Source organism: Leucopleurus acutus (genome assembly GCF_964270905.1).
Source record: "Leucopleurus acutus genome assembly, chromosome: 9".
Classification (NCBI taxonomy): domain Eukaryota; kingdom Metazoa; phylum Chordata; class Mammalia; order Artiodactyla; family Delphinidae; genus Leucopleurus; species Leucopleurus acutus.
In genome coordinates this window covers 44,455,834-44,483,209 of record NC_139144.1, presented here as the reverse complement: position 1 = coordinate 44,483,209, position 27,376 = coordinate 44,455,834, and the positions used below count along the sequence as shown (strand labels likewise).

The 27,376-nt window shown below is 35.8% G+C and overlaps 1 protein-coding gene across 1 annotated transcript in view; it reads right to left on the bottom strand.

Annotated features, from left to right (window-relative positions):
- Positions 1-27,376, bottom strand: part of THSD7A (thrombospondin type 1 domain containing 7A) — a 459,010-nt gene that overhangs the window by 82,143 nt on the left and 349,491 nt on the right. Inside the window, exons 7-9 of the mRNA XM_082846599.1 lie at positions 20,625-20,819; positions 9,851-10,085; positions 5,041-5,156 (exon numbers count right to left, since the gene is read on the bottom strand). Coding sequence (XP_082702725.1) covers positions 5,041-5,156; positions 9,851-10,085; positions 20,625-20,819 — 546 coding nt within the window. The remainder of the gene's footprint in view (positions 1-5,040; positions 5,157-9,850; positions 10,086-20,624; positions 20,820-27,376) is intronic.

Sequence of the window (27,376 nt, the reverse complement as noted above, 5' to 3'; positions counted from 1 at the left end):
CTAAGAGACTACAACAAGCAACTCTATGCCAATAAAATGGACAACCTGGAAAAAATGGACAAATTCTTAGAAAGGTATATCCTTCCAAGACTGAACCAGGAAGAAACAGAAAATATAAACGGAGCAATCACAAGTAATGAAGTTTTAACTGTGATTAAAAATCTTCCAACAAACAAAAGTCCAGGACCAGATGGCTACACAGGTGAATTCTATCAAACATTTAGAGAAGAGCTAACACCCATCCTTCTCAAGCTCTTCCAAAAAATTGCAGAGGAAGGAACACTCCCAAACTCATTCTATGAGGCCACCATCACCCTGATACAAAAAACAGACAAAGATACTACAAAAAAAGAAAATTACAGACCAATATCACTGATGAATATAGATGCAAAAATCCTCAACAAAATACTAGCAAACAGAATCCAACAGCACATTAAAAGGATCATACACCATGATCAAGTGGGATTTATCCCAGGGATGCAAGGATTCTTCAATATATGCAAATCAATCAATGTGATACACCATATTAACAAATTGAAGAATAAAAACCATATGATCTTAGTAGATGCAGAAAAAGCTTTTGACAAAATTCAACACCCATTTATGATAAAAACTCTCCAGAAAGTGGGCATAGAGGGAACCTACCTCCATATAATAAGGGCCATATACAACAAACCCACAGCAAACATCATTATCAATGGTGAAAAACTGAAAGCATTTCCTCTAAGATCAGGAAAAAGACAAGGATATCCACTCTCACCACTATTATTCAACATAGTTTTGGAAGTCCTAGCCAAGGCAATCAGAGAAGAAAAAGAAATAAAAGGAATACAAATTGGAAAAGAAGTAAAACTGTTACTGTTTGCAGATGACATGATAATATACATAGAGAATCCTAAAGATGCCACCAATAAACTACTAGAGCTAATCAATGAATTTGGTAAAGTTGCAGGATACAAAACTAATGCACAGAAATCTCTTGCATTCCTATACACTAATGATGAAAAATCTGAAAGAGAAATTAAGGAAACACTCCCATTTATCACTGCAACAAAAAGAATAAAATACCTAGGAATAAACCTACCTAGGGAGACAAAAGACCTGTATGCAGAAAACTATAAGACACTGATGGAAGAAATTAAAGATGATACAGATGGAGACATATACCATATTCTTGGATTGGAAGAATCAATATTGTGAAAATGAGTATACTACCCAAAGCAATCTACAGATTCAATGCTATCCCTATCAAATTACCAATGGCATTTTTTACATAACTAGAACAAAAAATCTTAAAATTTGTATGGAGACACAAAAGACCCCGAATAGCCAAGCAGTCTTGAGGGGAAAAAACAGAGCTGGAGGAATCAGACTGCCTGACCTCAGACTATACTACAAAGCTACAGTAATCAAGAGAGTATGGTACTGGCACAAAAAACAGAGATATAGATCAATGGAACACGATAGAAAGTCCAGAGATAAACCCCCGCACCTGTGGTCAACTAATCTATGACAAAAGAGGCAAGTATATGCAATGGAGAAAAGACAGCCTCTTTACTAAGTGGTGCTCGGAAAACTGGACAGCTACATGTAAAAGAATGAAATTAGAACACTCCCTAACACCACACAGAAAAATAAACTCAAACTGGATTAGAGACCTAAATGTAAGACTGGACACTATAAAACTCTTAGAGGAAAACATAGGAAGAACACTCTGTGACATAAATCACAGCAAGATCTTTTTTGATCCACCTCTTAGAGTAATGGAAATAAATAACAAAAATAAACAAATGGGACCTACTGAAACTTAAAAGCTTTTGCAAAGCACAGGAAACTACAAACAAGACAAAACGACAACCCTCAGAATGGGAAAAAAATATTTGAAAATGAATCAACAGATAAAGGATTAATCTCCAAAATATATAAACAGCTCATGCAGCTCATTATTAAAAAAACAAACAACCCAATTCAAAAATGGGCAGAAGACCTAAATAGACATTTCTCCAAAGATGTACAGATGGCCAAGAAGCTCATGAAAAGCTGTTCAACATCACTAATTATTAGAGAAATGCAAATCAAAACTACAAGGAGGTATCACCTCACACCAATTAGAATGGGCATCATCAGAAAACCTACAAATAACAAATGCTGGAGTGGGTGTGGAGAAAAGGGAACCCTCTTGCTCTCTTGGTGGGAATATAAATTGGTACAGCCACTATGGAGAACAGTATGGAGGTTCCTTAAAACACTAAAAATAGAATTACCATATGACCCAGCAATGCCACTACTGGGCATATACCCAGAGAAAACCATAATTCAAAAAGACACATGCAGCCCAATGTTCATTGCAGCACTATTTACAATAGCCAGGTCATGGAAGCAACCTAAATGCCCATTGACAGACGAATGAATAAAGAAGCTGTGGTACATATATACAGTGGAATATTACTTGGCCACAAAAAGGAACGAAATTGGGTCATTTGTAGAGACGTGGATGAATCTAGAGACTGTCATACAGAGTGAAGTAATTCAGAAAGAGAAAAACAAATATCATATATTAACACATATATGTGGAACCTAGAAAAATGGTACAGATGAACCAGTTTGCAGGGCAGAAACTGAGACACAGATGTAGAGGATAAATGTACGGACACCAAGCGGGGAAAGCGGTGGTGGTGGTGGTGGTGGTGGTGGTGGTGGTGTGATGAATTGGGAGATTGGGGTTGACATATATACACTAATATTTATAAAATGCATAACTAATAAGAACCTGTTGTATTAAAAAAAACAAAATTAAAAAAAATTAATTTTCAATGATAGGATTTTTTAAATGAGTAAGTTATATCTATTATTCTTCCCTTTCCAGACATATATAATACACAATAAGATAAATTCTTAGACTATTAAATTGGTTCTTAATTCCTGGACATATTCCAATATCTCAAATTAGTTTCAAATTAGTTTGGGATATTCCAATATTCCAAAATATCTTATTTCTAATGAAATGAAACAATTTTACCTGATTTCTCATTTTGAGGAGTGTCTATCCTAGAATCAATTTAATGAAACCTTTTCTAGTTTATTATTTTATTTTCTTGAAATGCTTTAGACCAAAAGAACAGTTATTTTGAAATATTTTACTCAAAATAAGGAAATGCCCAATATAAAGAAAAGGCAAATTTTTTTCTACTTTCAAAAATTTTACTTACAAATGTTAAATTTGTGTGAGATTATTAATCATGTCATTATAAACGTAACTGCCTATGTTTTGGAATTATTAGTAAATGGGCTGTCTCATACCAATAGAAAACATCAAGTATAAAACAACCAGCATAAAATTTTCAAGCACATAAATTCCATGTAATAAATAAGCTTTTTCATTGTAGCAATGAATAGACAACAATTATCACAGAAATACTACCCTATGAGAAATACTAACCTACAGTCCTACTGCTGATTATGACCAAACTAAAGGATATCATATGTTATTTAGTTTTTAAGAAAGTAAGGGCATAAAAGAAGAAAATCTGGATAAAATTGTCAATGACATTGCTTTATCAATAAGATTAATGCCATTAACATTTTTAAAGAGTTAATGCTAACTCTTTTTGTCCCAAAAGCTTTTAAAATGCCTTAAAAGACTTTTCAAATCAACATTTTCTATTCTTGCGCACTATGTGGTTTAATTTATTTGCTATTTCAAGGGTATTTAAAACAGAAAAAGCATGAAAAGGAACTCATGTTTCAACTATATAAAATAATCACACTGTAAAAGCTATCCATTATTAAGTTTATAATCTTATGTAATATCTTCAGGATTTAAAAAAATTCTGGTGATTTAAAACAGTGGTTAAACTAGAAGTTGATTCTTTTTTTAAAATTTTTATTTATTTATATTTTGGGGGCTGCGTTGGGTTTTCGTTGCTGCGCACTGGCTTTCTCTAGTTGCGGTGAGCGGGCGCTGCTCTTTGTTGCCATGCACAGGCTTCTCATTGTGGTGGCTTCTCCTGTTGCGGAGCACGGGCTTCAGTAGTTGTGGCACTCGGGCTCAGTAGTTGTGGCTCACGGGCTCTAGAGCACAGGCTCAGTAGTTTTGGCACACGGGCTTAGTTGCTCCGCGGCATGTGGGATCTTCTTGGACCAGGGATCAAACCCGTCCGTGTCCCCTGCATTGGCAGGCGGATTCTTAACCACTGCGCCACCAGGGAAGCCCTAGAAGTTGATTCTTAAATTGAGTCTCTCTAGTGAGAGTCAAGAAGCATAAGTAAAAGCATAAAAGGAACTGAAGAAAAACTGTCTCTATTTGTCGGGAGAGTAAAATAAAAAATAGGAGACAGTGTCATTTGTGACACTGAGAGACAATGTGATCATTTACTGCATAAGTCACCTGGAGAATGCTCACATCTTTCTCAGCAGCAATGAGAAAGGACCCTATCCTGGAGGGTAAAGAATTAACAAAGTATCTGCCATGATATTAAAGGGTCTTTGTCTGTGAGTAATGAAAGCAAAAACAAACCAAACTGGGAACAAATCCTCGTCTTGTAAATGCCTCATGTCATGTTAAGTGCTGGCAGAGGTACGATTTGATCATTTTTCTCTTTCCTTTATTCCCATCCTTTGGGTCATATAATTGAAACTGTACTGAATCTGGTCCCATGGCTATTTCTTGCCACTAAGTAGGTTGAGAGCCATGAGTACTGAGAAGATCACTCTATATTCTTTTTGAAATACATAAGGCCACTATACATTCTTCTAGAATCAATGTTAAAGGAAACATTATTAATAAAGTTTAGAATCCTTTCACCTTGATCTATAGTATAAAGTTATTTAAGTCAGTTTTGGCATAAAACTTATTTGTTTGGTACTCTAAAAGCTGTATTATTTTCTAGAAGGAAGGCAAAATTTTATGGCATTCATGCCAAACCAGGATTACACAGCCAGCCCCATGTAAGAATAAAAACATTGCTCAACCAAAGGAACTTGGAGGTCCCAGTGAGAGGGTTCCTAGGTGAACCTCCTTCAAAACTCTGCAGATAATACCTTCTTTACATGAGGAAGGGCATGATGTCCAGTCACTGTATGGCGTCACGATACAGTCCTTCCTACAAGGAAGCAGACAGGGCTTCACTGTTTCAGGTCGAAGGCTTTCAGGACACCTGGGAAAAGCAAAGGGAAACTACTAGACCTCTACAGTAATCCAGAAAACCAGGTAATTTAGTATCTTTAGAATTTTTATTGCTGAAATTGCTAAACAGGCATCAATCTGTATTATTTAACTTAACCTCTAGGATCCTTTCTGCTTTTGACAAGGGCTATAAAACCAAAATAATTATTCCAAACTGAAACTCAATAAAGTTTCTCAAGGCAGGAAGTGTAAATTTAATTATAGTAATTGTGCTATGTAGAAGAAAATATAATAATTCTATTTTATCCATTTATAACAATCTCTCCATTAATAAATCTGTATTTTGCAACATGCTTTATAAGAAATTTATGTAAGTTCAAATTACCAATTTAAGGACCCAAGGCTATATCTTTGTATAACCAAATAGGCTTATTGCCAATTATAATCTTCCAGGTTATTCTGCACTTTATTTTTACAAAAGATGTTTAGCACAAAATAAATTTATAATGGAGTATATTCTATACATAGTATATGCTCAAAAACCAATTGTATTTATAGCTAAGTATTTCATAATAAGTAAAAAAATAATAAAAGTGTATAGCTCATTAAGATAAACAATTTTTGCTTTATTCCTGGTTTCATTCACTGTCTCTACTCTTATCTTTTCTTCCATTTTATTCCTAGTTTTAAATTATTGGGTTTTAAATATTTTTATAAATTACAATATTTTTAGAACAAAAAGAGTGAATATAAATAAAACAAAAATAGCCAATAAGTAATTTAAAGAAAAATAAAACACTGTGTTCTTGACATAGAGTAAAATTATTATTTTAAAAAAATACACCAAAAATATATTATTAGGAAAACAAGAGAAAAATAATGACAAAAGACTGAAATGTCTTACACTATATAAGGTTTTCACTTCCTAAAAGATAATTTTAGGAAGCTGATATATGAGTTTTAAATATACTGTTTTGTTTATTGTATACTTATTACATGCTTTTCAAATTTTCCAATTCTTCTCTGCATCTTCACAATCTGATTCTACTATCATTAGTGGTCAAATGTTGGTCAGGAACACTAGAAGATGTACATTATGACAACAAAATATAATAACATAATTCATGTAACTAAAAGTACTTAATGTTCTGATTCCTAAGAAATTCTCTTTTGAGGTCATATCAATCTCTGACAAGTAAGCTAAGAGGCAGTGAAGAAATAAACCAAACAATCAGTATAACTGTTGCTGGAATAATTTGGCAAATTAGTGAAAAATGGGATTTAAAAATACTCCCCATAGAAGAAGCCAAATTTTTTGTTAAGTCAAGATAAACTCTTACAACAAGTAAGTTAATCAGGTTTTCAGAACTGAACTATGAGTGAAAAAACCAACATCATTCATTTCCTTCTCATAATTTCTTTACAGTGCTTTGCTGACACTTCATTTTTAATATATCTATAATTTTTTTATCTACATATCCTATCTCATCCAGAAGTATTATGTTCTATTCAGCTATACAGATACATGCCTTTCTCTCTCATTCTGTAACACTAGGGTTTATTTGAAAGTGGATTTTAAAAAAATATATTGGATTCAACATTTCAAAAAGAAATTATCTCCCTGGTTTATGTTGAGTATAGGCTTGGATTTTCCTAATTGCTGTGCCTACTCAAGGTCATGGACGGCAAAGAAATTTAGATGAGAATCATAGAAGGCAACGTTTTTTTACAATTGAGTTTATAAATCACTAGAATTATAACTTAACCTACATGCTTAACCAGGAAATATTATATGGCAAAACCCACATATAATCCTGTTAATTCTTTTGAAACTATGGAATTATTGATTAGTAATTATTATTGGAAGCACTCCTCCTCAGTGAGGCAGTTTTATAACTTTAACAGTGGGAGAGCATTACTCAATTACATGCTCTTCAAATTTTAGCCCTCAATAAATCAACGGAATTTACGTTATCATTGACAACCTCCAAAATTCTGTTTTATATGGTTTAGAAATTTCCTTAGCAAGATACTTGGTTAACTGTGGAGGAAAAAAATTACTAAAAACAAAGCCATTAAATGAACACACAAAGATAAATTATACAGCCTAGATTACATCCAGTAAAATGAATTCAGACTTCCTTTGGTGAGGCAATTGGTTCAGTCAACATGCTTCTTTTCTCCTTTGTACTGTTTGTATTTAGTGTCTGTGGTTTAAATCAAGGAATTGATTTTCCCCCAAATCTTATTCAAGGTCAAATTAAACAGATGTGATAGGAGTTGAAGTTTGTTACTCGGAGGATAGATAAGATCAATAACATTGATTTTACCATTGCACAGTAATCTGTTTTATTAAGAAGAGTTTAAAACAAGGTTTCTAGTTGCATTTTTGTTTCAAATGCCTAGTACTGAAAAGCAGTCATTGAATTTAACCTAGTATTTAGGCATAAGGGTAGTAACATTTTCTTTTGAATTCACACTATTTGCTTAATTTTTTAGAACTTTAAGGGCAAAGTAAACCCATTTGATTTAACAAATCTATACTTGTATCCAGGTCATTGAATAAAGGCTGCAAGGGTAAAGCACATTTTTAATGGATTATTGTGGTGGTCTGACATGGGGCTTCAGGATACCCTTTCTACTCAATGATTTAATAACATTAATCCACCAGGCTTTTCCACACATAGGCTTGTGCATATGTACATCCACTGCTCAGAAATATATTTTGTAGTTTGCATAAGTAAGGAAAATACCAACAGCAACATCTAAAAAGTGATTAACTGCAAAATAGGAACAGAGTGAGCTTACCCATAGAAGCTCAGCACAACAACCCTCCAATCTGTACCATGACAAGTTGGTCAGGTTATAACCCTCTACAGTGAATATTTCTACCTCTCTGCTTGTCCCAGAAAGACCCACAGTTCTCCAGCACTTGGGACTTCCGCTTCTGTTGTTACTGCTATTGAATTTTAATACACTGCACATTGATATCCTTTGTTAGATTCATTACAACTTTAGCATTATTTCTATTAAAATATTGGTTTGGGGCTACCTATTAAGCACGTGGAATTGTTTTTCAGTGTATTCAAGTCTTTTTGGCATGTATTTTCTAATATATTTCTTAATTTCAAAGTACATAAACAAATAAAGTATGGGACAAAATACTGCTAATGTCCAGAACCCTGGCCATTAGTAAAAAACAACTCATAATGGGATTCTTATTTATCCCCTGGAGTTTGTCATATGTCAGTTACATTATTATCCTTTCCCTGAAACACTAAGAACTATCTCAAATTTTTAAGAGAAAATACAATTTCTAAGGTTTATTGAGTGCTTACATTACTACAATTTCTTTTCATTAAATCCTTTCAAAAATTTTTGAAAACTGAAGCCAGAATCTGTTAAGTAGTATGCTTAAGATCACACATGATACCTAAGCACTTAGCCAAGTATTTGGAAATTATGAGGCCATTTTTATACCAATGCAAACTGATGGGTTTTACTTTCCATGTTTCACATGGCTAAGATGATTTGAATTTTAAAAGATTTATGCTGTCTAAATCTCAAAAGGTAAAGAGTTCCTTTTTCCTCTTGGCATATATATATATATATATTTTTTTTTTTTTAAATAAATTTATTTATTTATTTATTTTTGGCTGTGTTGGGTCTTCCTTGCTGCATGCGGGCTTTCTCTAGTTGTGGAGAGTGGGGACTACTGTTCGCTGGGGTGCGTGGGCTTCTCACTGCGGTGGCTTCTCTTGTTGCACAGCACGGGCTCTAGGCTTGTGGGCTTTAGTAGCTGCAGCATGCGGGCTCAGTAGTTTTGGCTCGCGGGCTCTAGAGAGCAGGCTCAGTACTTGCGGCGCACAGACTTAGTTGCTCCGCGGCATGTGGGATCTTCCTGGCCCAGGGCTCGAACCCGTGTCCCCGGCAGTAGCAGGAGGATACTTAACCACTGTACCACCAGGGAAGTCCTTGGCATATATTTTTATAACTGATTAACTTTGTCTAAGAAAGAATTAGCCCAGTTATGCTATGACATGTTTTTGTTTATATTTCTCACAAGGCACATACAATATGCCAATTCTCTAGTTCTTTGCCCTCCCCTCTAGCAAATCGTTTGCCTTGTTGTTACGCTACTGGTAACTACAGTAAGAAACTGATGGTTTTTCTGCTTATTATAACACTCATCCTATCCTAAGGCTCTCTCTTGGGAATAAATGGCTTATTCATTTAACCATTAAAAGATGTAATAATTTGGCCTCAGTATTTTTGATATAGTACTTTCTAGGGGAAATGAAAGGCAGAGCATAGAAGGCTACTGCCCAATTAAACTAGATCGGCAGACTCCATAGCCTACGGATATAAAGGAGGTCATGGATGACCTCCACTGCTAGGACTTCATATACTGTCATTATTGATCAGCCAGACCAAAAGCAAGCAGTTCTTTCATTGCTTCACTAGCTCAATAAAAGCAGAAACTGCTACTGTAACACTGAAAGTAGATACCACATAGAAAGATTTCTAGAGAATTTATGGATCCCAGGTACAAGACTCTCAAGCTGTTACAACTTTATCAGTGGCTGCATTCAAAACCAAGAAGTCTTACTCTTGAGGCCAGGTATGATAAGAATCAAATGCTTCCTTTCATGAAGCAAGTAAAGCCTAAGCCAATCCCTGCATGGCTGGCCACAGAATTTACTGTTGTCATTCTAAAGCCCTTACTTTTTGGGTCCCACTTGGCCAACATTGACCCGCACACAGATGACTTTTCTTGTCTGCATGCCAACAGAGCAAGAGGCCTCCCCGTTCCAAGTTGTAGTTGTGTTGAAGGATGAAACTGAGGTGTCCTCGATGCACTGGCCCCAGGGACCAGTTTGCCAGTGGTACACAGTACAGGGATGCTCGTTACAGCTGCGCACCTCTTGCAAAGCACTGCTATTTGGACACTGAGCTCCACCTATAAAAATGGACAACATTAGCAGATTAGATACGGTGCCAACAGGAACCTTACCATTCTCTGTTCCTTGTAATTAACAATAACAATGATACCTGCCACTTAGCACACGTGACCAGCGCACTGCTAGGAAGGCAAATTGCATAGTAAACTTATCTCATTTGGCATGGTCTGGCTTAAAATTTAAACTATGTGGTATATATGATATTTGGTTTGGGGCACTCAGGAGGACCTCAAAGAGAGAGGCCATTATTCACTAGAGAAGATGAAACTGAGGAACAAATAAAGCCTATGTAATTGCTAACCAGGGGAAACATGGGCATTGAGACTCTGTGGATGGAGAAAACCCAGTGTGTTTTCAAATGCTATCCCTCAAAATGAAAGCCTTAATTACAGGTTTCAAAGTACTGATTATTTCAATGAATTAGGATTTAGAGTGATTAGAAACAGGGGTTTTAAAATCAACTGATGCTTTCTGACTTTCCATAGCATTATTGGAGAAGCCATGTAGTAATGATAATATCGTATTTCTTCAAATCTAAGATGTGACTGACTGTGGGATAGACCATCATTTTACGTGTCCCAAAGAAAGAGAAATGGCTGCAAATTAAACTACAATACTTTTTATCAACTCTAATTTTTACTGTATGCTTATTGAAATTGCTTTGTATGACTTACTGACATAATTTAAAAAAATATAACCCTTTTACATACTTTAAAAGGGACGGTATTCCTAAAACTTCTTTACATTCAGAATCCAAATATTTCAAGTAGCTTTTAGACTCACACTCATCAAAGTTTGTGTTCTCCTACACTATCATCTCTGTGGCAACAAACGTGTTCATGATGCAGGATTTCTTCGAGAGTGTTCCCCTGTTGTCTCCAGCGTTTTCTTCCAGGATGCTGGTACCTATTTCTAAGTTCTGATGCTGTTGCATTTTTTTTTTTATTTTTTTATTTTTTGCGGTACGTGGGCCTCTCACTGTTGTGGCCTCTCCCGTCGCGGAGCACAGGCTCCAGGCTCCAGTGGCCATGGCTCACGGGCCCAGCCGCTCTGCGGCATGTGGGATCTTCCCGGACCAGAGCATGAACCCGTGTCCCCTGCATTGGCAGGCAGACTTTCAACCACTGCGCCACCAGGGAAGCCCTTGCTGTTACATTTTTAATCATACCAGAAGATGTCTATGAATGAGAGGTTTAAGCAAGCAACTGAGGAACGGTTTACTTTCCTTCCTCAAATGGCCCTTAGCTGTTTTTGTTTCTTTGTTTTTGGCAGAAATATCATGAGGTTGCTACTGCTCCCAGGAATAACAATGAAATTCACATGTACTAGCAATGAAAACTGTGTTATAACTGCTGCTTGGCCACAGTGATTTTAAAATGCATCCATTGTGGATAAAGAAGATGTGGTACATATATACAATGGAATATTACTCAGTCATAAAAAGAACAAAATAATGCCATTTGCGGCAACACGGATGGACCTAAAGATTATCATACGTGTGAAGTAAGTCAGACATAGAAAGACAAATATCATATGATATTGCTTACATGTGGAATCTAAAAAACAAGCATACAAATGAACTTATTTACAAAACAGAAATAGAGTTATGGATGTAGGAAATAAACATGGTTAGCAGGGGGTAAGGGGGGAGGGATAAATTGGGAGATTGGGATTGACATATACACACTACTATATATAAAATACATAATAAGAACCTGTTGTATAGCACAGGGAACTCTACTCAATACTCTTTAATGGCCTATATGGGAAAAGCATATATAAAAAAATAAGAATGGATATATGTATAAGTATAACTGATTCACTTTGCTGTACGCCTGAAACCCAACACTGTAAATCAACTATACTCCAATAAAAATTTTAAAAAAATACATCCACTGTAAGATGTAGTAATTACAGAGATGATGAAGGGTAAAACAGATGTGTCCTTTAATCAACAGAATATGGTGTGGAGTTGTCAATATGGAACTTTTTTATGTGCTAGCCCCATTATAAGTACTTTGTAGATGGGACCTCATTTAATATCCACAGCTGCTGTACAAGGTAAAAACTATAAAGTGGATGAGCCCATACAGATTAAATGATGCGGCCACAGTAACAGGAATTTAGGAAGTTTCTTAACACTATGCTATTTATAATGTCAACTATGAAAATAAAAAGCTTTATATTGTTAAAAGCAGAGTATTGGAGGAATTTATTGCTTACTTTATTAACAATTTGATCTAGTCAAACTTCTGTAGTCTCTGGATTTCATCTTAAGAACAGAAAATAACTGATTGTTCATGTGGAATGGCAGAAACCTTGGGTGTTCATCACACATATTTGTAATAGTAAATGGAGGAAATATTGAACATAATAAGAGGTGGGTTTTAGATATTAGGAAAGCAAGTCTAAAGAAGTTAAAAAAAAATAAGAAAAAGTGATTCAATAGCTAGTGACCCTATTATGGAAGATGGCCTCTAAAGCTTGAGATTTGGGTAAAAGTCATAAAAAAACACACCCTGAGCTGATCTTTAGGTGTCATTTCATTTGTGAGTAAGGACATCCCGCTATTCAGCATATAAATCAGTAGGCAGTTTACGTGAGAATTTAACTGCAATTTCTAATCACTTATGCAGTGTTGAACATGGGATCAACATGCGAATAACCTGCATTAAACAGCATTTCATTGCTGTCCCCTGCTTCATGAAGGTGAAAACATCTGTCACAGTTCATATCCTATCTTCCATCACTGGAAGCAATAAGTTTAGGATTTGAATAGGAACGACTCCTAAACCTGCTAATCGGATTGGGGAGGAATAAATGAGCACTCTTATTACCCGTTTCCCTGAGGCTCTAGATTTGTTCAGCCTTATTTCTCAGGAAAACACAGGCTAATTGTAGACATTTTACATAACCATTTTAACCATACCTTCATATTAATGGTGAAATTATCTTTCTTTAACAAAATAATGTGTGTCTTTACTTAGCCCATTTTCACTTTGAGTATACGTATGCTATTTAAATTGTGATTTTAAAACTCTGAATTGTTTTTGACATTGGAATTCACTGCTCGGCTTTGAAAAAAATAAGAACTTCTACAACATCAGCATAAGGTGTCCAGGAGCTACAAGATAACTGTTTAAGTTTACAGACATAAAGACTACCTATTTTCTTGCCCCAATCCACGTTAAAGCCACATCAGCAGTTTGGGGCTGATGTTAAGATACTTGCACAGATAAGCCCCAATGTGGTCTTAATTATAATAACAATGTGGCAATTTGGAAAGCATGGCTTGGAGTAATCAGTCACTGCAGCATGGTCATGTTGTTTGGGGAATAATTTTATGGTTGAAAAATTGATAGATACAATACTGAATTTACTTATTATTTATAGGAAGATCTAATTCCAGACATCTGGGAATACTCCCATTTCTGTAGTACTGGGGAGATTATAAAATGTCACCTGTGACAAAATTAGTGATAAGCATATTTTTAAAAAAATCCTCTTATACATAAAAACATACGCTTCATACTAATGTGACTATTTAGATTTTCTATCATTCCAGCAAAAAGAAAGACTTTATAATACTTTGATGAAATCCTGCTATATAAATAAACTTTCATGTCCATAGAAAAATACCAACTATTATGTGAAACTTCTCTCCTAGGAATTAAAAAGTGACTTTTCCTCCCCACATTAAGATCATAAAAAGCTTGATTAGGAAACATTTAACAGAACTATGGTGTTACTGGGTCTGGCATTGAAGTCCTTACAATTTAGACGGCCAACTGAAAAAAAAAAATAACCTTTTCAAAACATTAATTAGAAACCTATGTACTGACTGCAATATGCAATGGTTACCTGCACTTCAAGGGATAACTAGAGGGGCTGGAAATAATTCTTGCTACTCTCAAGGATCTTATAATGCAGTGGAGAAAAGTAATAGGGGGATAAGTTGAGCAAAAAAATGAGTATAATTCTAGGTAGAATATAATAATTATGTTAAAAGAGGTATTTTGTATAATTGGGATTCAAAAGTGTAAGACTACATTAGTTTGGGGGGTAGTAAAAATGACTCAGGTTATTGACATAAGGCATTGATATGAGTTTTGAAGGACTAGTAGTTTAATAAGCAGAGTTCTGGGAAGGGAGAGAAGGAAGGGAGGATTTTATTTAAGCAGAAGAAAAAATAAATAAAAGCAAAGGTACTCAGGCAGGCATGACCCTGGGAATTAGTAACATTGATGCAGTCAATTGGAGTAGACAGTCCACACAGGGAAGTAACTGGCAATAAGGAAGTGGATGGGGCTCAGGCTAAGAAGAGGCAGTTACAGTGTACTATGAATTACAGTTTTAAGATACTTGTAACTTTGCCTGCTACTGCAGCCCTAATTACTTTGATAGCAGAACACTGTGGATGAAAAGAACATTGGCAATGGCATGATTTCAGGGAATTTAATTGGAAGAGTGTTAGCCATAGAGAACCTCAAGAGACTCTGCTGCAGCCCCTACCCCTTCCACTTGTTTCCCCTTGTAGTAAAAGGTAGAAGACGTCCCAGGGTGGAGTCTGCATAAATCCTGCCTGGTGGTCCTGTAGGAACAGACTGACGCAGAACTCCTTTTTCAAAGTCAGTAGTAGGAAGATGAGGAAGTGGCAGTATTTGCTTAGAAGTCAGAGTTATGTGTGTATAGACACATAAAATAGATCCTGGGTTCTTCAAATTCCTCTAGGAAATATAAATACTCCCTGATTCTTAGAATTAATATCATTTAACTATAAAAACTAAGCAAGATAAAATAGAAATATTCCTCTCCCCAATGTTTTATACTGCAAAATATAATTTTTGAAGATACTAATTATTTGAGAAAAATTTTGGCCTAATTTTATTCAATTGTCTCCATTCTCTGCATGTACAAAGCAGGTGTAAAGACACATTAACATTTTGCTGAAGTTATAATATCAGTTCATTTTGAACTTTACAAAAATAAATATTCTCTCATTTCTTGCTTTGTAAGGGTAATTGAATCTATAATGAGAACTAACAGAAGTCACTGCTATACTCAGTGGGAAACATTTTGAAAATCATTTTTCCTTTTTAAACCAAGTGTGTTAAGAATCTGTAACACAAGTTAAAAAATGGAGAAGGCCATAAACCTAACATCAGTTTAAAATTTTTCATTAAAATTCAACTTACTACTATTTATATTAAAAACATGCCAGACTTAAATGTTAAAAGACGGCATCCTTTTAGAACTCCTGAAATAATTCTGAAGTAGCTCTTGGAATCCATCCTGTAGTTTTACAAAATACAGAGAAGATTTTTACCTCAAAGTATCAAACAAATCAAAAAGCAAATTACTAATCTTATTTAACTAAAAGTCAACGCTTTGGAAGTAAGATACAAACACATACACACACAATTTTATTTTTTAAGTTGAAAAGAAATATTTTTACTTTCTCCACTGTATTATCTATCTCCAGTTGCTATCATTTATGATTTGGTTTCCAAATGACAATATTTCAATAAAAGGCATTTAATGACATTTTTGTGTACTGCCGGTACACAAAATAATAGGTTACATAATGTTACTCAAGATGCTATGAAAAGCAATTGTATTCAAATTGTTTTCATTCTGTTATTTTTTGTTTAACTTTGAACCAACCTCAATACTATAGGAAAATTAAAAGTATTATCAATAGTTTCTTCCCTTGGATCACTTGGAAGAAGTTATTGAAATGATACCCTATTACCCTAAAAACTTCAATGTGTATTTCCTGCAGTCAAGGGCATTTTCCTACACATAAGCACATTCAATATTTAAGATCAGGAAATTAACACTGATACATTATTTCCATCTAATCCTCAGACCCATTCAAGCTTGCCAACTATCCCAAAATATTCTTTATAGCAAAAGGACCTAGTTCAGAACCAAGTGTTGCATTTAGATGTCACGACTTGTTAGTCTCCTTTGATCTTCCTCAGTCTTTCCTTAATTTTCATAATTTAGACACTTCTGAAGTTTAAGGGCCAGTTATTTTGTACAATGTCTTTCAGCTAGGGTTTGTCAGATCTTTCCTCATGATTAGATTCTACAATATGTATCTGTGACAGAGATGTTACAGATGTGATGTCATGTTCTCATTGCACCACACCAGGAACACACGCTATGCATGTTCCCCATTACTGATGATGTAAACTTTGATCACTGGATTAAGGTGGTGTCTGTCAACCTTCTTCATTTAGGAGGATACTTAAGATTGTAAATATAATGTTCTTCATCAGACTTTCAATTAATACATTTATTTATATCAAGTATGGATTCATGGGTTCCTCTCTTATTTAAAGAGTTATAACCAGCTGTTACCGTTATTTTGGCATTCACATTGTTCCTGTATGTGGCCAGTGGGAGACCCTTCAAGCTAGCTTCTGTGACCTTTTGACATATTCTCCTCTTCCTTCCTTTCTGGCACAAGACCCTCCAGGCACATCTTGTACTTTTCCTATCTCAGCCTTAGAATCAGCTATTTCTCCAAAAAGTCCTGGTTCCTTTCATTGGAGAACGGCATTAGACACCAAGATCTGAGTGCTGAATGCACATATTCTATTGTGGTCCTGCTGCTCTTATGTCATTTCAGTGGACAGAGCTAATACATGTATACATCCATAATATGAATATATTTCATACTTATGTTTGTATTTTATTTCTATGCCTAGATTTATAAATTGGACACCATGAATTCACACTGATAACTTCAAGTTCCAATATAATACAATAGGGTTTATCCTAGTTTTCTTTCTTTTTTTTGGTACGCGGACCTCTCACTGCTGTGGCCTCTCCCGTTGCGGAGCACAGGCTCCGGACACGCGCAGGCTCAGCAGCCATGGCTCACGGGCCCAGCCGCTCCGCGGCATGTGGGATCTTCCCAGACCAGGGCACGAACCCGTGTCCCCTGCATCGGCAGGCGGACTCTCAACCACTGCGCCACCAGGGAAGCCTTAGTTTTCTTTCTTAACATACTTATAACTCCCTTCTCTAGCAATAAGAAACCCAACTCCTATTATGTTTAATACATGTACCTATTTGGTCACTCCCCCACCCCAGATTATTCCAATCTCTCACTGCCATCTTCATTGCTGTACCCATAGGATACCTTCATCACTCTGCCCATATTCTGACACCCTGCATTCGGCCACCCCACATTACTGAAACCCTCCTCACCCCTGCTTGGCTCCAACACCCCACACTGGGCTGGCTGCTTCAACGCTGGGATTCTCTCTTCACCCTGCTCGTGCTCTGGCATCCCGTGTTGGGTAGCTGCTTTTACCCTCTTATATAATCCATGGTCCTCCCCACCCCGACCCCTTTAGACTTCTCAGTGTCTCTGACACTTCATGCCAGGCCATCCTTTCCCTACTGGGGATGCTCATCTCACTCAGCCTGGGCTCTGACAACCCACTCTGGACCACTGCAGACCTCCCACCTGCTGGCACCGATGCTCAACTGCTTGCTTCCACTTAATGATTTTGCATATAAAATTGTTCAGGAAGAGAGATACAGAGCCTAGAAAGGAAGGGAAGGAAAGCAAAAAGAAAGTATAACATGAGGAAAAGGAAGTGCTATTCTACTATTCTATCATTCTTTTAATAGGAACAAAGAAATAATAAGTCATAACATTTTAACAATGGAGAGCTTATCTACTGCACAGGGGCCACATGGAATAATCCTCTATCTCACTCACACACACACACACACACACACACACACATATATATGGAAATAGATATACATATAGACATAGAGGTAGACACACACATGCATACAGACATTCAAAAAAAAAAGACAGGTAAACCAGGGGTAAGACCAGTAGCCAGCACTCCTCTCTTTCTAGCACACAGTAGGACTATATTTCCCCTGCCCCGCTTAAAATTAGGTTCAACTTCAAGTCATGATTATATGATTTGCTTTGATAGTGAAATGTCAGTGGAAATGACACAAATCACTTCTGGATGAAAGAATTTAATTGCTGATGCTTTTAAATCAGCAGATAGACTCCCCAGCTATCTTCTTCCTCCGGTATGAGGATTGTGAGGTAGGCCTTCATATGCAGGTGCAATGATGAGACATTTCATGTAGGACAGACTGCCTTGGAGAGTCACCTGTCACTGCAGCAAAATTCCCAAGAGGGAAAAATAATTGTTTTTTTTTAAAGTTACTGAACTTATGGGCTGTTACTGCAGTACAACCTAATGTTTCCTTATTAATACAAAGACGTTATAAATAACTGAGATAAATAAAAGTATAAATGTATAGGTTGCAGCATTTATTTTGTAAATCCAGATAAATACATTTTTCCTGTAAGTTATTTCATGAGAAAGTTGTATAATTTCATGTCTTATGTTTACTCAATATATAATTTTTAAGGTGATCTTTTCCCTTAAGGTTATCACATTAATTTTCTGATCCACAGATAATTAAGAACATTTATGACATGTACAAAATACTAATTCTTGGGGAATAATAGAAATACCTGCTTTTGTGTAGAATTATAAAGGGATAGCTAATTGGCAGGGAAACATATTTTAAAACTTCCTGCAAATGCAGTTCCTAAATCATTTAAAAAATAGCTCAGAATTAAAAAAGGCTTAGTTTGAAGAAAAGAAAATGTGTTTCAGTGTCCAGCAAATAATAGGTATTATATTGTTTTTGAAAGATAAATTCTTAATTAAATATTTCACATAATTATACCAGTTTTTGTAGCTGTTATTAACAGAGACAAATAGCAGCAGATTCCTCATTGCCAGAGTTTCCTCTACAGTTTCCATTTAAAAGTATGTTTTGAATTCATGCCTTTATGATTAACTATATACACATCTGTAATTTTCCAGCACGGGCTGCTTATGATGCAGCTATTAGCCTTCATTAAAAATTATCGAAGTCCCACACTTTCAAACTAAGTGGATGATACATACCAAACAACAATCATAAATTTTTGCCTTTAAAGCATTCTATCACCTTTCAGTGTGAAGCATCATGTCTATAGAAATAATGATCTGGTGAGTTCTGCAAACATGGCAAAATCTCAGCCATGTGACTCATAGGGCGAAAAGTCACTTATTACTAGTCACACAGCAAGTGTCTGCAGAGTATAATGGATTTATAGGAAGCAGGGTGACCACAGATCTAATTTTAATGAAGCCCAAGACATGATCTGAGCTGACAGAGTGTGAAGTCTGAATATAATCTATACAAGGTTAGAGTTATTGTTTGACAACATAAGGAATATAATTTTGTCTCTAAAAGGTTCTATTTTTCTATTAGGTTCCATAGATACATTTTTCTCTTGGTAGCAAATGATTAAAATTATATTGAGGTGACAAGAAAAAAGTTTTTGGACACTTTAAAGAAAATTCTAAATTTTCTCATAGGTTGACTATTTTAAATATGTTAAATTTTCTCCTATGTCTTAAGTCCAAGGTAGTTATATTCTTGCATAGAATCACATACACAGATAGCAAGTTTGATTAAGTAAGAATACTAGCAGGTTTCTATCACTAAAATGCTTCATAAACAGAAAAATGAAATAGGCAATATGAAAACGCCTCCAAAATTGATTACTTGGAGGTATACATAAAGAAACATGTGCTTACTACAAATAGAAATCATTATTTACTAGTGTTAAATGTGAATGGAGAACTGTCATTCAGCCTGATAACATTTAAATAACGTACGCCTATATTCTTGAGACAGAACATGCCCTAATGTGACAGAACTTGACTTATTTCTACGTTTTCCTTACTCCTGTGTTATTCTCCAGAATGACAAGATTAAATATGACATTATATCACCCAGTCACACAGAGGCCAAATTAGCATCTGGATACAAGCTTGAGAGACAATTACCAAGAGCCTTGTATTACTCGACAATAAAGCTTGAACGACTGAACTATGAATATATGAAAAACCTGTGCTTTATTCACCCAATAGGGTGAAATGATTTAGGAGCAAAGTATTTTAAAAATGAACACAGTCTACATTCTGGATCTCAGAGCCTATGCTCAGGAACCTGAATGCTAGAAAATCCATGTAATTGTTAGTCAAGCAACAGTCATGCTGGTGATTATTTAAAATAAAGCTTACTATTTATGAGAAGGTAGAATATGATTTCATGGGGAAAATTGACTACTGAAATAGAGAAAAAAACAATGAAACCTGACATTTGCAATGTGGAGAGTCATTTTCAATTTTTTTTCACAGGTTTAACACTTTGAAGTAGAAAGAACTTGAATTATTAGGAGGGAGAAAAGGCAAAGTGAGTTCACTTTCCAAAGTCTTTTTTATTAAAGATCTATCTTGAAGGTTAATTTGGGGGAACAGGAGCAAGCTGCCCAATATGTCAACAGATATTAAATCTCTTTGGATTGCTGGATTTCTGGAAGTTGATTTTTGTAGAACATCCATCGTATCCAGGCTACACAAAGAAAATGCACACCAACTTCTGGAAGAAACCTAAGTCCCTTCTGAACCTGGTGACCTTACCTTCCTCTCCTGCATAGGCCAGGATGGACCGTGCTCGTATCTGTTTCCCTTCTGTGGTTTTCCCCGAGCAGGTGTGGGAGCAGGATGACCATGCAGACCACGTGCTGAGCACACAGTCCTTGGGGCACGGGGCATCGCAGGCAACAGGGATGGGGAAGATGGCGTCTCTGCACAGCTGTCTGTCAACTTCTTCTCCTGGGAAAGACATCATCACCAATAGTCTATCATTTTTAAATAAATGAGCAACTGAAACCAGGTGGGCACCAACATAAACTAGGTTACTTCCCTCTTGTTCTTGGTTAAAAGCAAAACCCAAAGAGTCACTGCATACTATAGCCAGATGTTAAAAAAATACCAGGAATGAATAGATAGACACATAGATAAGACAGATACATCGATCAATTGATTCCTAAATGAGGCTTCTTTATTATCAGTGTTTGGGTGTGTAGGTCAAGCACATTGTTACAAGTATTTTATGCTGTGATACCTGCCCAGGAAGTGATTTTTATACTTATATTATTAATCTTTGCAATAAAGAGCATCAAAGAAATATGTCTATCCCACTTTACTTCATTATTGCAGATGAGCCATCATTCACAAATAATGAATCCATCCATAGCACGTACCATTTGTTTTCCTGAACCAACTCATATTCTCTTATTTGCAAACTCTCTTGTGTCTCCAGAGAATTTATTTTTGTACAGTTGGCAACCTTTTTCTTTCATTAAAAAACTAGTCCGGGGCTTCCCTGGTGGTGCAGTGGTTGAGAGTCCGCCTGCCGATGCAGGGGACACGGGTTCGTGCCCCGGTCCGGGAAGATCCCACATGCCGTGGAGCAGCTGCGCCCGTGAGCCATGGCCGCTGAGCCTGTGCTCCGCAGCGGGAGAGGCCACAACAGTGAGAGGCCCGCGTACCGCAAAAAAACAAAAACAAAAACAAAAAAAAACTAGTCCGTTAGTTGGAAATAGCCAGGAAACATAAATAATAGGATGGTAGTATAAAACCACTGGCTACAGTGATCCCATTGGGAAAGGGGCAAAAAACAACAAGGTAAGCTAATGGCAGAAGTAAGACTGTGTCACTCCAGTGCTTAAAACTCTTCAGTACTTTCCTGCTGCTCTTAAGATGAAGGCCAGATTTCTCAAAAGTTTATGAGACCTCAAATGATGTGGCTCTTGTTTTCTTTTCTAGCTTCATCTCAGTCCACTCTTTCTGTTACTCACAGAGCTCTAGAGACCGGCACTCATCTAGTGTTTGAGTAAATGAAAAGATATATACAAAAGGTCAGTGAGGAAGAAAATATTGTTGCTGTTAATAAATGCCAAAGAAAACTAGAAGAATTACAAATAAATGACCAAAATACAGTATGAAAACGTCTGAACTCTGTGGCTTAGCTGTTAAGTACAGGTGCTAATGAGGTCAATGGAACAGAGTAAAACAATATACAAACAGGCAAAATTAATCAGCTGTTTTGCCACAGAATATATCCATAATTCAGAATGGGTGTATCAGAAACGTGTGACTTGAGGCATTAGGCATTCAGATGAGAAAGGGGGACGAATCATGCCCTTCTTCATTGCTATAAGCCAACAACTCAAAGCTGTTTGTCACTGATGGAGGGTTAGGAGCATCTTTTGAATGGACGGTCCTTTATTCATGTATTTGAAAAACAAAGACAGAAAATCAGAAGTCAATTGGAAATGCTCTAACATTAATCGCTACTAGTTTGTAGGGCCTTAAATCATTAGGCAAAATCAGAAGTCAATTGGAATGCGTGTTAGTAGCCACTAGTTTGCAAGCCTTTAAATTGTTAGGCTTGCTCACTAGTAAGTAAGACTCACTAAAATGACTGTTGGGTCATCATTATATTATTCATTCTTCTTTAGTTACTCTGATCTGTAAGAAGATCTCCTTTAATTCTGCTTTTACTGGCTTTAGAGTTTGGCTTATATCCCAATAAATGGTATGATATAGATTGTATGGTAGATAAAATATAAAAATCATACTCCAAAACATGTAATATTCTACAATTTACATAATGACTCTTGTGTGTACTAGACCTTTTTCTTAGTGCAAAGAGGGGCTTGCATATGTCTTATTTCCTTTGTTGCTATCTTTTATTGTTCTATCTACTCTCGTTCACTTTCATTTCCAATATTCTGTGAAAAGTAAGGCAAGTTTGGGGCGTATAGTCAACCAGGAATTATAGTTTTCTGTTTTCTATAATAGTTACTTAATCATTTCTATTCAGAAAAATTTAACTCATCCTGCAACATTAGAGGAGAGTGTGCTACCTGTGTGCAATTACATTAATTTGCATGACATAAATAATACATTCCTGTTTCTTGTAGTGTAAACCTAAGGGATGTACAATTTTAACCTTTCTTGCTTTTTGAGTTAGTCTTTTTTTTTTTCCCCCAACCTGTGTCTCACACCTTATGTTAGATCTTTTTCACTTACTTTTTTCTGCTTAATCAGGTGTACTTTCCCGTAAGCTAATTCCTTCTAGAGTCCACCTTAACCCTCTGTGGAGCTGTTAAGACCCACTTTGGATCCAACCTCCAAGGTTTCAGCATTTACTTCACTTTCCTCCCTGGCAGTCCCCCCTCTACACACATCCCCCCCACCACGGTCCCACAACTTGGTCAGGTGTGACCTTGCCCGTTTGTCCCTCTAATCGCTCCTGATTGCCCATCACGGTCTTGCATCCAAATAATGGCATTATGCCCTAGACACAGTGACTTTTTTTCCTTTCCTCCTACAGACCAATCTCACTGTTGCCTTTGCATTCTCTCTTCCTTTTTCATGAAACTTTCATATCTTCACACAGCAGACTGCTTCTCAACGTTCAGGTTTCAGTTCAATTGTCTCCTTGCTAGAGGAGCCTTAACTGACCATACACAATCTCACAGTAAATTCACTTTATTTTCGTGATAGTTTTAACCACCACTAGAAACTATTTTAATTAATTGTTTACATGTTTATTATCTGATCCTACTACTAGAGTACAAGTTCAATAAGGGCATGTTTCTTATCTGTCTTGTTCATTATTTTATACTTAGAACCTAAAACAATGCCTGGCACCTAGTAGACACTAGATAATCTACTATGTGAATAAATGAATTAAGTTTAAGCTGTTGTTCTAGGAAACAGAATGTTGGACTAGACATATATGGATTTAAGTACAGTATTTCTTAAAATACCATGCATTCAAGTGGTCTAGGACTTTGCTAAAGTGTATTCAGTGGACAGGCAGCACATGCATCATCTGGAGTTTGCTAGAAATACAGTCTCTCAGATCCCACCCATAAATCATAACTTGTATTTTAAAAAGATCCCTGGGTGATCTGTATACAGGTAAAATTTGAAAAGCATTGCTCTAAGATTTTTTTGCCTTTATTCTCTTGTGGTTTGATTAGAACTGAATTGCCTCTTGAAAGGGCAGCTATATAAAACGAATTCATCTGGATTTCCTACCTAACATCATTCACTTCTCTGTGGGACTTCCCTTTAGACTTCTCTTTATACCTGGGTGAAAACATTCATTCAATGAATAGTTACTGATTGCTCATCTTTGGTCAGGCACCATGCTATGAATATTATATACATCATCTCAGCTAATTGTGCCAACAGCCTTCTTTTTTTTGAGGTATAATTGACATATAACATTAGTTTTAGGTATACAACATAATGATTCAATATTTGTAAATGATCACCACAATAAGTCTAATTAACATTTGTCCCTGTACGTAGTTACCATTTTTCCTTGTGATGAAGATTTTTAAGATGTATTCTCTTATCAACTTTTAAATATGCAATATAGTATTATTAACTATAGTCACCATGCTATACATTACATCTTCATGACTTATTTATTTTATAACTGAAAGTTTATATCTTTCACAGCATATTTCTGACATGGATATTAATATGTATTTTTCACTTTAAAGGAAATTCAAGCTCAATAAGTTTAATTTTACTGTCTCAAATTAGCAGAAATTTGACTAAAGAAGCAGAGATTTGTACTGAGTTCTAACCAACTCTCCAGTCTACCTTTTTAACTGTTATGGTGGTAGGGAGAACTTGAGATGCCAAAGGAGATAAGAATGGATGAGCCTTTGTCTGCAAAGAAGTCAAGGAACCAGCAGATTTTTTTCTTTAATCTTTCTGAGGTTAATTTCTTGCTATTCTGAATGTGATGCCAACACTTAGAATCCTTCTCATGCTTGACTTTGTGTATTAAATACACTATATTTTTTGGCATGCATTTCCAACATGAAAAGTTTCGAAGGACTGCTTTGCTTTTATGTAACATGCTCACCCCTGACCCCACATCAAGCTCTAGGCATTTTAACCAAATCTTAAAAAAATGCATATTTTACATGAAATATATAACACAGAAGTAAATGAATGAATCACTGTCCACATATTACAATTTACATCTTACTTTGAAGCCTTAACTGAAGCATATCTTATTCAAACTTGTTTGTGAAACACTTTAACAAGAGGTTGAGAAGTAAAATGAAAATGCTTGGGTTTATTTATTTTTATGAACTCAAAAACATATTTAAATATTTAAGTTGGTGACACCCATTTAACATTTTTCTCCATAAATATAATCTTAAGAATGTTTTTAATAATTTATCGTTTTAATCAACTTAAACATGTATTTTGGCACTTTAACTCCCAAATTTCCCCTTTTTGAATCTATTTTTAGGGATACCACCAAACTCTCATGAACTCTTCTAAAATATCTCCTCTCATTCTATTGCGTTTCCTACTATAGGATAAGAGAATTAAACATCAGCTTGAAGTAATTACACCAACAATTCGTGAAGATTTCCAGAGAAGTAAAACAAAATGAGAACTGGGGTCAGAGGATAGACATTTTCTTTTCTTGGTAAAAGTATATACTGAAAGTTTATTGCATTCATTGTGGTGAAGCTTAAATGTAATATAAAAGATAAACCTTGGTTTATGAAGGTTTTTATAATTTAAGAGTTAAGAATGTTGATACATTAAAAATATAATGAACAGTATTTTAATGTAAGGTATATGTACGTTTAGTCCTACTCCATAAATGTCCCTGGCATCATCCTGATTTTTTTAAATCATAGAAATGCGGAGACTGCTATGGTTGACTTTTAAAAAAATTTTATTTTATATTGGAGTATAGTTGATTAACAATGTTGTGTTAGTTTCAGCTGTACAGCAAGGTGATTCAGTTATACTATGGTTAATTTTTAACAGTCTCAGTAGCACTATATGCAATGCACCTCCAGAAGCCATTGCAAAATCAAAACTCATCAGTGTAATGAAATTGAGAGGAGGGTAAGCAGAAAGGAGAAATCAAAGTAGAGAGAAACCAGATAAAGAGTCAAGATTTGTTTTAAAAAAGCATACTATTTAGAAAGTCTCTAGTATTGTAACCTTGGGATCAGATTCCTCTTGCCAGACCTGTACAAACTCTACAGTAACCCTAAGAATTATTATTAAGTTGACAATGTCTTTTGTATTCTTCAGAAATTGTCTTAAAAATTCATATTGACTTTTGATAGTGAAAGTCATTATTCATATACTTACTTATATATTGATAACCAATATAAATTCAATAAACAATTGAGATGGGAAAAGAATGGAGGTTCATATTTGCCTAGATCTCCTAGAAAACATTTTCATATAACCACCTTATCTGAACTTTAAAACAACTGTAAGACATGTAAGTCCAGAATCACTCTCAGCTTATTGAAGTAAAAGACTCATGAATTGAATCTTATAACTCTTTCTTCATTCCTTATCTTGAAGAGAAGCTACACATCTCTTCAACTTAAATGGGAAGTTTCCAAATCATTTTTAATGCCTGCACTCCCTCTCCAATCACATCCAGGTGGTGAGTCTGATTTATTCAACGTACTAAGTATTGCCTCACCCCCTGTTCTCTTCCACACCATTTCACACTTTCCTCTGGCCTCCTGCTGTGTCCCATTTCCCCTGCAGCCAATCACCCATCCTGAACACAAGGGTGTATTTTTAAAATGCAAATATGAGCATCACAGTCTCCCTGATACCTATCAGCTGAAGGCCAAATTCTTACTAGAGCGGAGAACATTCTCATCCTCCACCATTGCCTCATGTTTTCCCTAAATTCTATCCACTGAAAGCCATTTGCTTTTCCATGAACTGACATGCTGCTTTCTCACTCCTCTATCATTTCCTGTACACTGTTCTCCATGCCTCATTGCCCCATCATCTTGCTAAGTCATCCTTTAGGACTGGATTTCCTTCCTCTGTGAACCTTATCTTTCTCAAACCGCCCAGATGGGGCTGTGCTCTACCCTCTGTGTTCCACAGTGTTGTAGACATAACACTCTTTAAGACTTTTTATCTACCTCCATTAGCCTATGAGAACCTTCTGACCAGAGATATTGTCTTATTCAACATCTTTATATCTGGAGTCCTTGGTTCAGTTATTGTTAAAACTTAAGAGTTTTGCAGTAAATATTTGCTGGATGAGGGGGAAAAAATGAATTGGAAATCCAGAACATATGTTGCTTTCCTGAAAAAGCCACTGTTTATATTGGGTTGGGTTGGCCAAAAAGTTCATTCGGGTTTCCTGTACAATGGTATGGAAACCCGAAGGAACTTTTTGGCCAGCCCAATATATTTCCAACTGATGGTTTACGAGAACCTGACCAAGATGGCCTTACCATTACCCACAGTTTGACTAAACTATAGACAGGTTTCTTCCTGAT